Source organism: Buceros rhinoceros, unplaced genomic scaffold, assembly GCF_000710305.1.
Source record: "Buceros rhinoceros silvestris isolate BGI_N320 unplaced genomic scaffold, ASM71030v1 scaffold4431, whole genome shotgun sequence".
In the NCBI taxonomy this organism is placed as follows: Eukaryota; Metazoa; Chordata; class Aves; order Bucerotiformes; family Bucerotidae; genus Buceros; species Buceros rhinoceros.
This window is the reverse complement of record NW_010394683.1, coordinates 62973-77815: the sequence shown is the minus strand read 5'-3', so window position 1 is coordinate 77815 and position 14843 is coordinate 62973. Positions and strand designations below refer to the sequence as shown.

General features: G+C 44.4%; 1 protein-coding gene across 1 annotated transcript in view; it reads left to right on the top strand.

Moving 5' to 3' along the window:
* Positions 1–1719: 1719 nt before the first annotated feature.
* Positions 1720–14843, top strand: part of METTL24 (methyltransferase like 24) — a gene marked incomplete at its 5' end in the record, with an annotated part of 27777 nt that continues 14653 nt past the window's right edge. Inside the window, 3 exons of the mRNA XM_010145290.1 lie at positions 1720–1818; positions 5625–5764; positions 12850–13078. Of these exons, the coding sequence (XP_010143592.1) occupies positions 1720–1818; positions 5625–5764; positions 12850–13078 (468 nt within the window). The remainder of the gene's footprint in view (positions 1819–5624; positions 5765–12849; positions 13079–14843) is intronic.

Here is a 14843-nt window from a genome sequence, read left to right as displayed (position 1 = left end):
TCTGCTGCAGGCAGCAAGCTGCAGGGTGGTAAATGCTACTTTCTTCTGCTTCTGGGGAAAAAAATTGTCAAACGTCCTTTTCAGCATTTCTTTATGACAAAAAAAAAAAAAACAAACCCCGAAGAGCAAACCCTAAAGGAACAATAAACTTCATACACTCACGTTGACTCCAGACTATGTTTGCTTAGGCTGCAAAAATGTCAATTCGTGGTATCAGCTCAAGGCAAACACCGTCTGGGCTGTTGTCCCCTTTAATCATCTTTCTTTTCTAGCATCGCCTTCTCTTTTTCTTTCCCGTGCTCCTCTCTGTCATCAGAGGATCCCCACTGTCACTGCCCTGGCTGCTCTTCTGGCACCATGGACCAGCCTGATGGTGGCTGTCCTCTCTGGTGGCGCTCAGCACAGTGCCCCTCTGATCTGCCTCCATCCTCTCTGGTTAATTGCTATGTCCTTTATGTTTTCCAGGGCTTCCTTTGAAATAAGGTCCTGTGGGAATCCCAGATGGGGTATCTATTTGTGTGGTATTTTGCTGAATGCCAGCATGAACCTGTGGAGGGGGGGAGTGCCCCATCCTGTTCATTATGGAAGCTCAGTTAGATGGGGATGATTAAAGGGGAGCTTGATACTACCTGCCCAGCCATAGAAGTGAGTTATGGTGCCTGAAGGTGAAAAGCCATGACAAATCAATCTTAATTTAGTACAACTTAACACTGTGCTTGTATTTTTATGTACTTGAGGGCAAGAGATAGCACATCTAAACTTCCCAGCGTGACAAAAGTGGGCATAATTTAGAGAAGGTGGCGCAGATGGAAGTGCAGAGCCCCACTGCTCTGCATGCATGTGTCTGAAAGACCCATTCCGTCCCACGCTGTCTGTGTGGGAAGCGTTGCTGGAAAAGCTGACAGGGTCCCTGAGGTTCAAAGCTGAGGGGCCTTACACGGAGTGCAGAAAACAGCCACCAAAGCCACTTCCCTGGGGTTATGAAAATGAGGGGTAGTAGGGCTACAGGCAGCCACACTGACTTTTTTTTCAGGAAAGCAAATGCTGGTGTATCTTGTCAGGCAAGCATGGGAGAGGAAGAGGACTTTTCTCAAAGACTGCAAGAAGCTTGCTTTTCTATTGAACCTAGATTTTTAAAAAGGAAAGAGATTGTTTGCAGAGGTGTCCTTTGGTGTTTGCAATCCAGATTCTTGTCTCAGTGGACGTTCAAGTGGAGATACACAATAGATACAAAATTAAAATTATTTGCTACAGGATTTAGTTATTCAGATCTTGGTTTTCTTCATGTGTTCCTACAAACCGTGGCTTACTTGGGTGTCCGAGAATAAGTGTGACACATGTATCCTGGATGAAGAGCCCTTTCTTTCTGAATTACCTACGATCTGTTTTCAAAGCTGATTATGATAAATCGTAGTTAGATGCTCTTTCACTGTAGTTCAAACCCTACTTTATTCTTGTCGCGGTTTGAGAAGGGGGGCTGTTTCCCCAGGGTCAGAACATAGCACTTGCCCTGGTGAGTTTTAGGAAGTGAGAGGTAATCAACCTGCCAGGCCTCTCTACATGTGAAAATTGCTTTCATGTGTAGACAAGCCTGTAGGAAACTCTTCTTGTTTGAAATGATATCTCCTAATTTATCAGCCCTTGCATTTTATGCTTGTACTGAGAAATGAATCCTGTTCCTTTGAAGTGTTTATTTGTTTGTTTTGATTTGCTTTGCAGACTGTGAGATGGCACATTGAACTACAGCCATGGGCAAGTCCAACTCCTTCCCTCACCTATGAGGCCTTGAGGTTCCTGAAGTACATTAGCACTTCTCAGGTGGGTTTTTCATTTCACTCTCCATTTAGAAAACATTTTGCCTGGCACAGGCTGTTCCCTCTTAGGTAAGGAATTAACCTCACACCAAACTGGTTTTGTAACTGCTTTATTTCTCAAGTTGCTTAACCTAGCAGTGATGGTCAGCATGAATGTAAGGGACAAAACACAGGGTAGAAAGAATGCATTATTTCCTTGCTTTTTATTTCCACATGGATTCATGTCCTGACAGGTGTATGGTATGACTGAAATTCCACATGTGGTTCCTCTCCTGCTCTTTCTCTCTCCCAGACATAGAAAAATTCAGAGCACTCTGTAGCAAGATAACTGTGTATTCAACCACTCCACCTCTCAATAATAGTGCGATAACCAGGCTCATTTTAGCTAGAAAGGATGCATTTGAGGTTCTCAGTAAAATGAGAACAAGGCATCCATCACTGACTCGAACTAGTTTTCCCAGTGGCACCAATGGAATCCTGATATTTTAAGGACAAAAAATGGTGACCTGGAGAATTAGTGTTTTAATGTTCTTTTTCAAAGGCGATATTTCCAAATCTAGATTGCATTGACAGACACTTCCAGGGTTCAGCGTATATGGAAATTGGGCTGTCATGTCTTAATGGAGGCATCACTTCTGCACAACAGCATTTAAGCATGCATTTCCTGTCGTAAAATATGGAAAAGGTGCTGGATGCCTGCAGTTCTGACAGTGTGGCTGCTTTCGGTACCCAGATCTATCAACAACTGACCCTTAAATCCAGATTTAACTGCACCATCGCTTACACTGGACAACAGCAGAAAGCCTCAGGTGCTCATGCCACTGAATGTCATTCAAGTATGAAATTCTCTGTTAATGCAATGCTTTCAATGCTGAGGCAGAAGATTCATTTGAAACACGTCTAAAAATATGCTGCTATACTGATGATGTGCTAACTGGGAGGGGAGCAGAGTGTTCACTGATCCCCGAGCTTGTGGGTACCCCTTGCTAAATGTTCAAGAAAAGACATCTGTGCCTCCACTCATGCCAGCACTTGAGAGGGCAGGAGGCAAGACGATGCATGTGAGACAGCGAGAGGTGTGTGTAGAGCTGTTTGTTTTGTTGTACAGAAGTTTAGGCTACGATAGGCACATTAAGCTGAAAGCATCCTTCGTTTCCGTGACTTAATAAACAGTGGCAGATGCTGCTGAGTTCTACTAGTTGGGTCAAAGCCTACAAGGACATCAGTTAGCAGAGAGTTTATTGCTTCTGACATGCTAATCAAGAAGTTTCATTCCCAGAGTAACTGACCCTGGTGGGGGGGAGACAAGCCTAAGTGAAAACAAAAAATTAGATAAATCCTTGTTCCTGACCAGGTATTGCAGGATGAATAACTGACCGGATAACACCATGACTGGTATGAGCACTTCTGGAAACAGCATCCCACTTACGCAGAGGAGAATGGGATCTCATTTTCCTTGGTTTTCTGAGCAAGTGGCTACTAGTTACTGTGCCTGAGTTCAGCTCCCTGTCAGTGTGGAATGGCTTGAACTGCTGGAGGGGAAAGATGCCACGTCAGCAGGACTGAGTTGTGGCCAGAAAAAGCGTTTTCAGTGCTGGTGTCTAATGATAAGAAGAATCATCTCAAATGTGTTGTTGTTTGTATGGTAGTAGCAAGTAGAAGCCCAGAACAGGACACGAGCTCAGTGCATCAGGGTCTGTAAATCACGCAACAGACTGGTGATGGTGCTGAAGGTGAAGTTCAGTTTTGAAATTTTTGATAGCAAGAGCTATTAAGTAGCAAGAGCTATTAAAATTGCTTGAAATTCTGAGTGTTGTAATTGCTCATAATACCATGAGTCAATTAAGTGGCAGTGTTGCAGAATCTTACTTTTCTGGAGAGAGCACATTATTCTTCTGTGTCTTAAAATTAGTGCTTGTTATTGCAATGCCATTTATTGCTTGATTGTTATGTGACTGAGGGGAAATGGGTGGTGGGGTGCAGTGCAAATCGTTGCTGAAAACTTAGTGAGTCCTGAGAGCAGCATGAAGAGATGCTGTATTAGTTTTTATGAATTTTCCATGGGAATTATGAGCTGAGCAGGAGCAGAAAGGTGGTGATGCAGCATGCAGCTCTTTGGACATAATGCCCCAGATAATGATCTTTCAGAGCTTAAGCTTCTTAAAGAATGTGAGTTTTATTTACTTATTATAAGGCACCTGGAGGAAAGTGCCTACCACAGCAAAGACTGTGTTCCAGTTTTCACTCTCACCCCTGTGTAAAATTGTTTCATTTCTGTGGTTCTAGGGGGGGCTTTTTAGGTTGGCTAAAACCAAGAGTACCAAGGCTAAAACCAGCAGTCTGCTGCAGAGGAAGGGAGGAGCAAGATGAGAACAGTCAGTTCAGGACTGGTGTTGAGCCTGGTTTTGCCTCTACTACTGTTCTTTCCACCTTTTTTTATTGCTGGCTTTCTGGCAGTGCCAGTTTCCATCCCTGCAGGCAGGGTTGGCACTGGACCCAGAGAACAACTTTGTGTCGTGATGGCTCAGCTGGGTTCCTGCAGCTCGTCTCAGTCTTTGCTTTGCTCTCTGTATGTTACCAGCCTGTGCCCTGCAACCCCTGAATTTGATGTCCAGGCTGCATGTGGTTTGAAAAGCCATTCAACAACCAGCTCTCAGGTGAGGCTGGTGTGGGTCGGCATAGCGTCTCTTTGGCAGAAGTAGCCACAGCTTTGGTGCTGCTTCTGCTTCCCATTACCTCCTTACTGCTGCTATGGTGACAGCCGTACAAATTGCACTGGCTTTCCGTTGCCTGCTGTGCCCTGGCTCCCAAAAGCTGGAAAGGCTGGAGTGCTCCCCAGCTCCCTGCCTGCCTTTTCCAGAGTGTGTCTGGAGGAAGAGGATGGTGCAGAATGGTGTGGCAGAGCCTGGGGGTGAAGCCCCAGCCTGACGTGCTGGGCAGACAGGCAGAGCTGGTGCTGCAGGTGGGGTTTATCTCCTCCACCGAGTGTTGTTCACAGGGCCATAGCTTCGTTGGCTCAGTCACTGCAGTGCCATGGCTGTTGCAGGCTGCTGCTCAGCTGCTGGCAAAGCTGACTTCACCTTTCAGTTAAGTGATTTTTGACACTTTCAGGTTTCTGATGAATCCATCATGTTTTAGACCTTGCTTTCTTGGTCTTTACAAGGACTCGGACCTACAGTGTTCCACGTTGGGTGTTTCTCTCTTCTCCCTTTTCAGTGTTTTTATCCTGGCTTTAGAGTCTAGATGTCTAAGCCAGCACAGTGTAGACACACGTGCTATGAATCCTCTGTATAGTTAAGCACTTGCTTAAATCCCTTTGTTGGTGGAGAGAGGATGTGTTGGAGTAAGGATTAAATCCCTTCTGGAACTGAGATCCAGGGCACTGAAGGTAAAGTATACAGTGTACCTTGCAGTGACACTGTGACTTGTGATTATGGTCTTCAATCGTGACATGATATTAACAGTACTTGGGATGCAGAACCACTCCAAGGTGTGTGAAGAAAAGAAAAATGAACATTTTAATGCCAAAATAACTTTTTCTTGGGAAAATTGATATTTTGATATAGTACTAATGCTTAATTTTTTGCTTTTCAAACTGCATTGCTGTCTGGGGAATTATGTAAGCCTTAAATTTCACCAAGCAAAACAGATGAACAAGCAAAAAACCCCATCAGATTGTGTATCAGCTTGACCGTCAGATTTAAATGAAACCAATTAACGATTTTCTTCTTTCCATTCTTGCTCCAGAAGTCAAATGAAAAACAAATTAAAAGTTGTGTCTTAAAATGAAACGTCCTTTGATTTCAACAGATTTCATGTGAACACACGAACCTGAACAGCCAAAGAGAGTACTCAGAAACCGCGAAGAAGCCCTGGGCAGTCTGTCTTGACGAGCAGTTTAGCCTCATTCATCGAATCAGAAGCAAGCAATGCCGTCTCTATTCCCTTGGGTGAGTGCTCTCTTTAAAAGCACGTCGTTTTCATGGCACCTAGCTGCCGAAAGACCAATAAATGCAACACAGGCTGCAACAAGGTTGTCTTTTAACATACAGGCTTTGCTGAGATGTGATTCTGTGAGCTCTTATTTTTAGGGGAAGTCCTTTCACCATGAGGGACTTTGTTTTTTCCTTCACTTTTCTAATGTAAGTATGAAAACAAATTGCTTAATGGAGCATAGTGAGTGGTAGTTCACATACGGGAAGATGGAAATCGATGAGATGAGAAACCTACAGCATCTCCTCTGAATGGAACTGACTTGCGTAATTTGCCAGGTACTTCAGCAGCATTACGTACAAAACTTCATCAACTACCCCTGGGACAAAACATATGAGAGTGTGTTTGCTAAGCACTTCAGGGGTGACGTGTGCCAAAGTGATAATAATAAAGGCAGTTGCAGCTTTATTGTAAAATGTTTGTAGTGTTTATGATATTTACAGCGCTTGAGATTGAAGTTTTCCCTCTCCACAGAACGAGTGCTTTCACAGGCAGTAAACCCAAATGCAGCCTGTTTCCCTGCTAATAAAATACTCTGCTTCCCAGGAGGATGTGGGAGGTCGGTCTTCAGGGTTTGTCAGACCACTGGCCTTTCACGTTACCTGTCAGTGCACAGTTGCATTAGGAGAATGATCGCTGGGATGTGGTGGTAGGAGCTCATTTCACATAGATCACCACGTGACTGCTGCCTAATAACACTGTCTTTGCTGTCCTGGGAGTCAGCTTTAGGTTAGAGGTGTGTGGAAAGGCTTCAGATCCCTTGGACCAGCGCGGTTTATGCCTGTGCTTTTGCTGCTGTGGGTTTACAAATGGTGAAAAGCAAGAACTGTGTCTGGGTGGCGTTTCCCTGTGATTAGCACATGGCAACACCAGCAATTAATGCAAAGTGGATGCAGAGTGCACTGCAGTCAGAGGAAGCGTTTTCTCGTAATCTGGGTGGGCTTATATTTGGATCGAGCATATACTGAGCTGTAAAGACCAAACTCCTCAGAGGGTGAGAAGCTTGCAGGTTTTGTTCAGCTGCATTGCTGTGGCAGGATAACAGTAACACCTCCCTTAGAGACAAATGACATAAGCAGAGAGCAAACTCCTCTCGACTACTGTTGTCTCTTTTTTTTTCTGGATGTTCTTTGCAGTCTATTTCAAATTGTACTTACCTGGTTTTAATGTGAAATATAGGTTTACATGATTTTTTTTCCTCAGTTTTTCACGTTCCTGTGGAAGTTAGGAGTGATGCTGTGTTATCCCATGCTCAGATCCAGACTTCAGCTGCTCGACTGTAGTACTGGCTCATTGCCTGAAGCTCTTTCTAGTAGTCAGCAGGGAGAGGCAGGCACATTCAGCTGGAAAATCAGCTAAGCTGCCTAACATTGTGCAAATAGGTATAGATTTTCTTTGATTACACAGGAAATCCGGGATTATATGGCTGCTGACTTCAGGTGTCTTTGCAAAGTAACCAAAGTTCAGTGGAATTAATCTAGACCTGGCCCTTTGAGTTTCATGATCATTAATATTATACCTGAGCTCCTGTATTAATGTCCCTCTTCCCTTTTGCTGTGGACCAGATGTGGGTTGGAAACGGTATTTTTGTTGAATTGGCCAATAGTCACAATGCAGAGTTGATTTCATCTGTGCTAGGAACTGCAGGTTTGGCATGAAGCTGACCAGCACCAAGAGAACTTGCTAATGGTTTTGAACAAATCAGTGCTAGTGCAGTGCTTTATATGTGGTGCTCTTCTGGGTGTGGTGCTCTTCTGGGTATGGTGCAAGGAGCCTGCATGCCAGATTTGCTGTACTCATGGTAGAATCGTAGAATCATCTGGTTGGAAGAGACCTTTAAGATCATCGAGTCCAACCATTCACCCTGCCCTGCCAGGGTCCCTAAACCATGTCCCTCAGCACCACATCCACACGTCTCTTAAACATCTCCAGGGATGGGGACTCCACCACCTCCCTGGGCAGCCTGTTCTAATGCTTCATAACCCTCTCTGGAAAGAAGTTATTCCTGATATCTAACCTAGATCTCCCTTGGAACAACTTAAGGCCATTTCCTCTTGTCCTGTCACTTGTTATATGGGAGAAGAGACCAACCCCCACTTTTCTACAACCTCCTTTCAGGTAGGTGTAGAGAGTGATAAGGTCTCCCTTCAGCCTCCTCTTCTCCAGACTAAACACCCCCAGTTCCCTCAGCTGCTCCTTATAGGACTCATGCTCTAGACCCTTCACCAGTTTTGTTGCCCTTCTCTGGACATGCTCCAGCACCTCAATGTCCTTCTTGGAGTGAGGGGCCCAAAATTGGACATGGTATTCAAGGTGTGGCCTCACCAGTACTGGGTACAGGGGGACAATCACTGCCCTGCTCCTGCTGGCCACACTATTTCTGATACAAGCCAGGATGGCTGAGCACTCAGTGAGCTGATCTTACCAGTGAAGACTGAGTCAGAGAAGGCATTCAGCACCTCAGCCTTATCCTCATCCTTGGTCACCACATTTCCCCCTGCATCCAGCAAAGGACAGAGATGCTCCTTAGCTCTCCTTTTGCTGTTAATGTATTTATAGAAACATTTTTTGTTGTCTCTTATGGCAGTGGACAGATTAAGCTCAAACTGGACTTTAGCCTTTCTAATCTTCTCCCCGCATAGTCTCACAAAACCCTTATAGTCATCCTGAGTGACCTGCCCCTTCTTCCGTAGGCTGTAGAGTTTCCTTTTCTTCCTGAGCTCCAGCCAAAGCTCTCTGTTCAGCCAGGCCAGTCTTCTACCGCGCGGCTTGTCTTACAACTCACCAGGACAGCCTGCTCCTGAGCTTTGAGCATTTCTCTCTTGACGATTGTCCAGCCTTCCTGAACTCCTCTGCCCCTCTGGACTGTCTCCCAAGGGACCCTACCAACCAGTCTCCTGAAAAGGTCAAAGTCTGCCCTTCAGAAGTCCAAGGTGGCAGTTTTACTGCCCCCCCTTCCTACTGTCTGAAGAATTGAAAACTCTATAATCTCATGGTCACAGTGGCTAAGATGGCCTCAGACCTTCACATCACCCACAAGTCCTTCTCTGTTGGTGAACAACAGGTCCAGCAGGGCTTGGCAGAGATGGAAATTAATGTTGGCTCTCCCGTCAGTCATCAGATACACACGTGCAGTAAATACCTAACCATGATGCATCGCAGGAAACAGCTATGAAATAAAAGGGAGATATTTAAGGTGAAGGAGGAGTAGTCTTCAATCCTTCAGTTTACTTCTGCAGCTTTGGAGCTCGTTACTGCATAAATATTCTCTCAGACTCACTTCCTTTAGTTTATGACAGGCAGAAAAGTAATTTTGTTCTGAGTAAGACAAAAATCCCCTTTAAACATTTTTGTTATCACATACACTTCATAAAGAGCCAAGGGGGAGCAGCTGCTTCCAATGAAGAACATTCTCTGTGGAGAGGACGGATGGAGAGCAAATGTGAAAGTTCAGTGCAAGTGTTACTGGGAATCCTGAATTAAATCCATATATCATTAAAAATGGAACAAAACATGCTGGGCTTTGCATTCTTGAATGCTGTTAAAGAGGTTACTTGTGAATGGAAGCGAGCAGTGTCTGAAATGTCTCTTTAGATCTCTTTAGATTAGTATTAGTTGCTTCCACTACTGGGAAGCAGCAATGTTTTTGCTTGGGGGACAGGATTTCCCAGTATGATACGTAATTGCAATATGCATTAGTGAGCCCTAGTTATTAGTGCTAAATCTGCTTAGATTAAGCTAAGTCTGTTACAAACACCACAGGCAGGCACTCAAGCTGGGATAATATAAATGAATAGGATTTCAGCAACTTACCAGGTGAGGTTTAAAAAGTCTCCCTGCAATACTCTGTAAAAACCCTTTCAGATGGATCTTGAAGTGTGGGGGCTTTAGGATCCAGGCAGGGGATGCTTCTTTTTTCCCAAGCTGCAGAGCTCGGTTATCTCCATTTGAGAAAGAAAGGGAGGAGGGGGAACACAGAAAGGCAAAGCGGGGCTTTGACGTGTGTGTATTACAGCTCTGTCCCGTGGGAGCTGAAGTACCTGCAGTTATCAGGCTGGATCAGCTACAGACGTCCACTCGAGCTGTGCTGGAGGAGGCAAAGCAGCTTTTGTGCCACCTGGGCGCTTGCTGCACACCAGGAAGATGCGGCAGCCAGTGCGATGCTCCGTTTGGTGCAAGCTGCAGCCCAGTGTTTATTCTGAGTGCAAGGCTCTGTGTACCGTGACCCTCTGCAAACCCTGTGAGCAGGGGCCAGCCAAGGGACACTGCTCCCTGCTGTGCTGCGCTCTGTCCTGGGTCAGCGTCCCTGTCCTGCTGCTGGCAGGGAGCAGTGCCAGCGAGCCCTTCCTTCCCACTCGCACGCAGGCTAGGAGAGCGGGTCGAGCAGGAACAGCTCGCTGCTGTTTGGAAAGCCCACCACTTCCCCCACTGCGAGGGACTGCGTGCAACTGCCGGCTCGGTAACTGAGCTCTCTCCTCCTTTACAGAAAAATAGGTTGGTGTCTCTAGCATTTTTTATTTTGCAGTTGCTGGAGGCAGCAGCTGCTCTCTCCTGATGGTGGGGAGAGGCCTCGCTAGTCTTCTGTGACCTCCGTGCTTTTCTTTTAAAATCATGGTCCCTTTTTAAGTGACACAAAGTCTTTATTAGAAGACCTCAATTGTTTACCTTTTTCATGCTGCATCATCCCTTAGCGTGATGACATGGGAGCCAGGAATTTTTCAAAAAACAGTTCTTTTGGAGATGACCTTATTTTCTCTCCTAAATGTTTGCTGTTGATTAGATCTCTCTTCAGCATAAATTCAAGCTGTTAGCTAGAGTGGCAGAAGATGTATCAGCACCTTCTTCACCCTCATCTATAACTTTTTTTCTGTTTTGCACCACTGTGAACCCACTTTTGCAGTCCACATGAGCAGCAATCTGTTTGGAGGCAGCCTGAGGGTTGTCTACATCAAAAGCATCTGGCCCTCTGGACTGTACCAGCTGGTACAGTTAGAAGTGTGTCAGGGACGCATGTGTCTATCGGTCACTGGTATAGGCTCATCGCTCTAATGCTGTAACTGTCCCAAACAATTCACATGTTGTTCATTTTAAGCCCGCTTCTCATTCCTAAGGGATTACATTGTTCTTTGTTCGTACATGCTTCCCTTCTGTTGAAAGCCACAGGCAAACAAATATGTCGATTCACTTGGTTAACTTCTGAACCTTTCTCCTGATGTGTGTTGAATATATTAAAAGAAAGCTCCTCTCTTCTCCTCCCACATGTCTGTATGCCCTGGGATCCTGTGAAATAACTGTTGTTCTTAAAAGGATGCTGGGCTGTTTTTGCAAACCCTGTCTCCTCCTACTTTCCCAGGATGCCCGAAGGGGAAGGGGCTTGAGGAGGAGCCCTTCTGACAGGGCATCACTACACTGTACTTCGCCAGTATTACAGCAAATGTCATACTGTATTGATGACTTCCGAAGAAAAGACTCTTCCAAACATGGTTTCGCAAGTTGGATTCATTTTAGATTACCAGCATGTCACCTGTGTAAGACATTCAGGGCTGGCTGAAATTCATACCATAGCGCAGCGTGATTTAAAACCTATCGCGTTTTACATATTGATGCAAACAGCCAGAATTAATTCAGACTCACACCATTTCTAAGGATAATTGTGGTGTAGTGTGGCAGGTGCTCCAACAGTACATCTACAAGCACCGCCCTGTAACGGTTTGTGTACAATAGGTAGATGCCATGCCGTTAGTACCTAGTGCGTATTCTCAAATAGCGCAGCTGGTTGAAGTGCTGTTTGAAAAACCTGGATTCTCTTCCCAGTGCTTCTTGTGTGTATATCCGTAAAGTAGTTTAAGTTTCAGGAGACACTAATTTTTTTTCTTCTGGGGGTCTCCTATGTCGAAAATGACAGGACGAGGGGGAATGGCCTTAAGTTGCGCCAGGGGAGGTTCAGGTTGGATATTAGGAAAAAATTCTTTACGGTGAGGGTTATTAAGCATTGGAACGGGTTGCCTAGGGAGGTGGTGGAGTCCCCATCCCTGGAAGTGTTTAAAAATCGTGTGGATCTGGTGTTGAGGGACATGGTGTAGGGACCCTGGCAGTGTAAGGGTAACGGTTGGACTCGATGATCTTTGAGGTCTCTTCCGGCCGGATGATGATTCTGTGATTCTTTGCCAAATTAGAGGCAATCTTTCTCTTCAATCTGTGTAAAAGCACTGCTACTCTTGGGAAGGGGTTAGTTTTAAATTTGCTTTTTTTATTTGGCTCTTGTGTCTTGTCCCTATGGTGGCCATTGTGGCTCATCTTTGTAACGCCGGATTATAGATGCAGTGGGGAACATGCCTGATTTTTGCAAAGCAGTGTTGTGTAACCTTTAAAAGTATTGGCTCTTCTGCTTATGGCTTGGTTACTGGAAGTTTGTGCAGTGGGGATTAAGTAAAGAGAAAGCAAATTGAAAATAGAGGAATATATAAATATAAAATATGAATAGAGGAATAATGATAGCACAAAGGTTCTAACCTTTCATTTACTTTCTCATAAATTATGTGACCTTCTGAATTAAGAAAAAGCTCCTTGGGAAGGTTATCGGCCTGGCTAGAAGTGATTTACTTCTTGACTTGAAGGCAGCACTTCATTCTAATTGTATGCAGCATATTGCAGTGAGCTTGAATTTTCTGGTGAGGTTGGTTCATCCAGTCCACCTCAGTAGCTTCATTCTATAAACGAAAAATTTCCTTAGAAGTTTCTTAAGGTCAATTATGAATGTGACACTGGGAAAAAACACTTTCCTTTACATTTCCTTGATTTAACTATTTATTCCAAATCTTCAGCGGGTATTACTGTGGACTCTTAGCTGTATTTCTGGTTATCTTGTCAGAATTAGAGTTAGATTGTGCTCAGTGCTCTGGATATATCCCAAGAAGGAGCACAATAGCTCCTCTATTTTGCTTCAGGTTGGATTTTACCTTCTTTTACTATGAATCCTTAGAATGTCCTACTCACTAGTAGTTTTTTCTGCAGCATTAATAGTGACATTTTTGTTTTGTAGGCTAGGCAACGATGACAACCAGTTTGAGATCAGCATGGCCAACAGAGGGTGTGAGGTACATCGCTTTGACCCTAGCATCAAGTCAGCGCACATTCAGGAGGGTCGGCACCTCTGGTATCACCGCCTCTCCATTGACTGGAGGGATCCCAATCCAGCCATTGCTGCTCATAAACTTCACAGCAACACGAAGAAGCTTGGCACAATATTGAATGAATTTGGGCATCGGAAGGTGAGGACTTGGGGGTCAGGTTTCTGATAGCAGAATTAGCGTTGAGAAAGCTGCAGAACTTCCTCCTTGCTCCCTCAGAAGTTCGGGCACTTTCCAAGATTATCTGCTAACAACGGGCCTTTCTTCAGCAATACTTGTAACGCATTTCTTGTACAAGTGCCTTTTCTGTCTTGCTTTTTCTGTGTGCTGATAACAGCCACCTTGATTTTAAATCACTAGCCATACAGTAAATACTTTCCTCCTCTCTTCATTCCTCTCCCTTCAACTAACTGGTGACAATGTGTGCGAGCATTTTCAGTCTTGTGGAAGTCCTGGTCTTTGCCTGAGTGAGAGTGATAAGCTGCTCATACAGCCAAGTTTATAAAGAGAAAAAAAATATTTGCAGCAATAATTAGAAGAGAAGTGGTAAGGGATGGGTTGTTTACATTTTCAAGGTCACTGGTCCTAATTACAGTCATCAACCACAAAAACATCCTGTTTTGAAATGGGCGGCAATCTGGGGGTTGTTTTAACGTATCCCAGTTTGTTTTAAAGGAACTGTAAAGACATCAGAAATCTTAAAATCTCAAATAACTGTTGCCAGAATACATTCAAGAAGTTCTGTAGGTTGCTTTTAAGAGAATTTTCCCTTCAGAGGATATACCAGCATGAATTCAAATGCTAATGTACTTCATTGCCTGCAGCTAGTTCTGCTTGTCTTTGTTTTTTCAGACATAGGCAGCCAGAGCTGAGGAGGAGCTTTTCTGTAAGATCTACAAAGCAGGCAGTGCAATGTTTGTTTGGTTTGTTATTATAAAATGCAAGAAGTCCTTTTCGGTTCACTTCTTCCTTTTCTGTAGTGTTTTCTTTTGGTTCAGCTCTACTGATAGGACTGTTTTGAAGATATGAGCAGAAGAAAAGAAGCTTTTTCCTACTACTTAGTCGTACTGTAACTATACTAGGACGTGCATTAGTGAAACATCTGGGGAGAGAGAGAGAGATGGCTTTCCTTCGACATGTGCCTTACACTGACTGTTTTGATTTTAGAAGAATTAGTCACAGAGCAAACGATCAATGGCCAGAAAAACTGTATGAGCCTTGTGGTACACCCGACCTGCTCAGAACAGTCAGTTCTCAGGTTATCATGGTAATACAGAGCAATTGTGAGACCTTCTGTGAATGAGAAGGGTACAGCTATGATTCCGAGTATGAAGCTTTCTGGGCGAAAGTCACCTGACAGGAGAGCAGCTGGCTGGAAGGCAGCCTAGGAGCATAATGCACGTGTGACACATACCATCGGGCTTTCCTCTAGCTGTGTACAGATGGTGTAGGGTATGGTTATGTGTGTTATGAACAGTCTATAGAGCCTCTTGGGTAGCTCCCCTGCACGGAACTATGGCACTGAGTTTCTGCCGGTGAGGATAAAGCTGTTACGCACTCTGCAGTCTTCTGTTGCTTCCTATTTGTGAAGTGCCTGAAGGGGATGACTTCCCTCACATTGTTCTGTTTAGTTTTTCTTTAATTTGGAAGGCAGCCTATTTTGCACAAATACACCAATAAGCTTCGGTTTGTGAAGAGAACATCAAAGTAAATACTGTGACATGCAGGATTTAATTCTTCCGGGGAATGTGAGTAGAACGTCCCCCTGCCTGAATAAATAAGTTAATTTGAAACAGTTTCACAGAATGTTTTCCAAAGCACTTTTTAAAATTAGAAAGTTAAGACATATTATTTGTCCAATTCTTTTTAATTTTAAAAATCCTTCTGCCTGTCCTCAAAGTTGTTC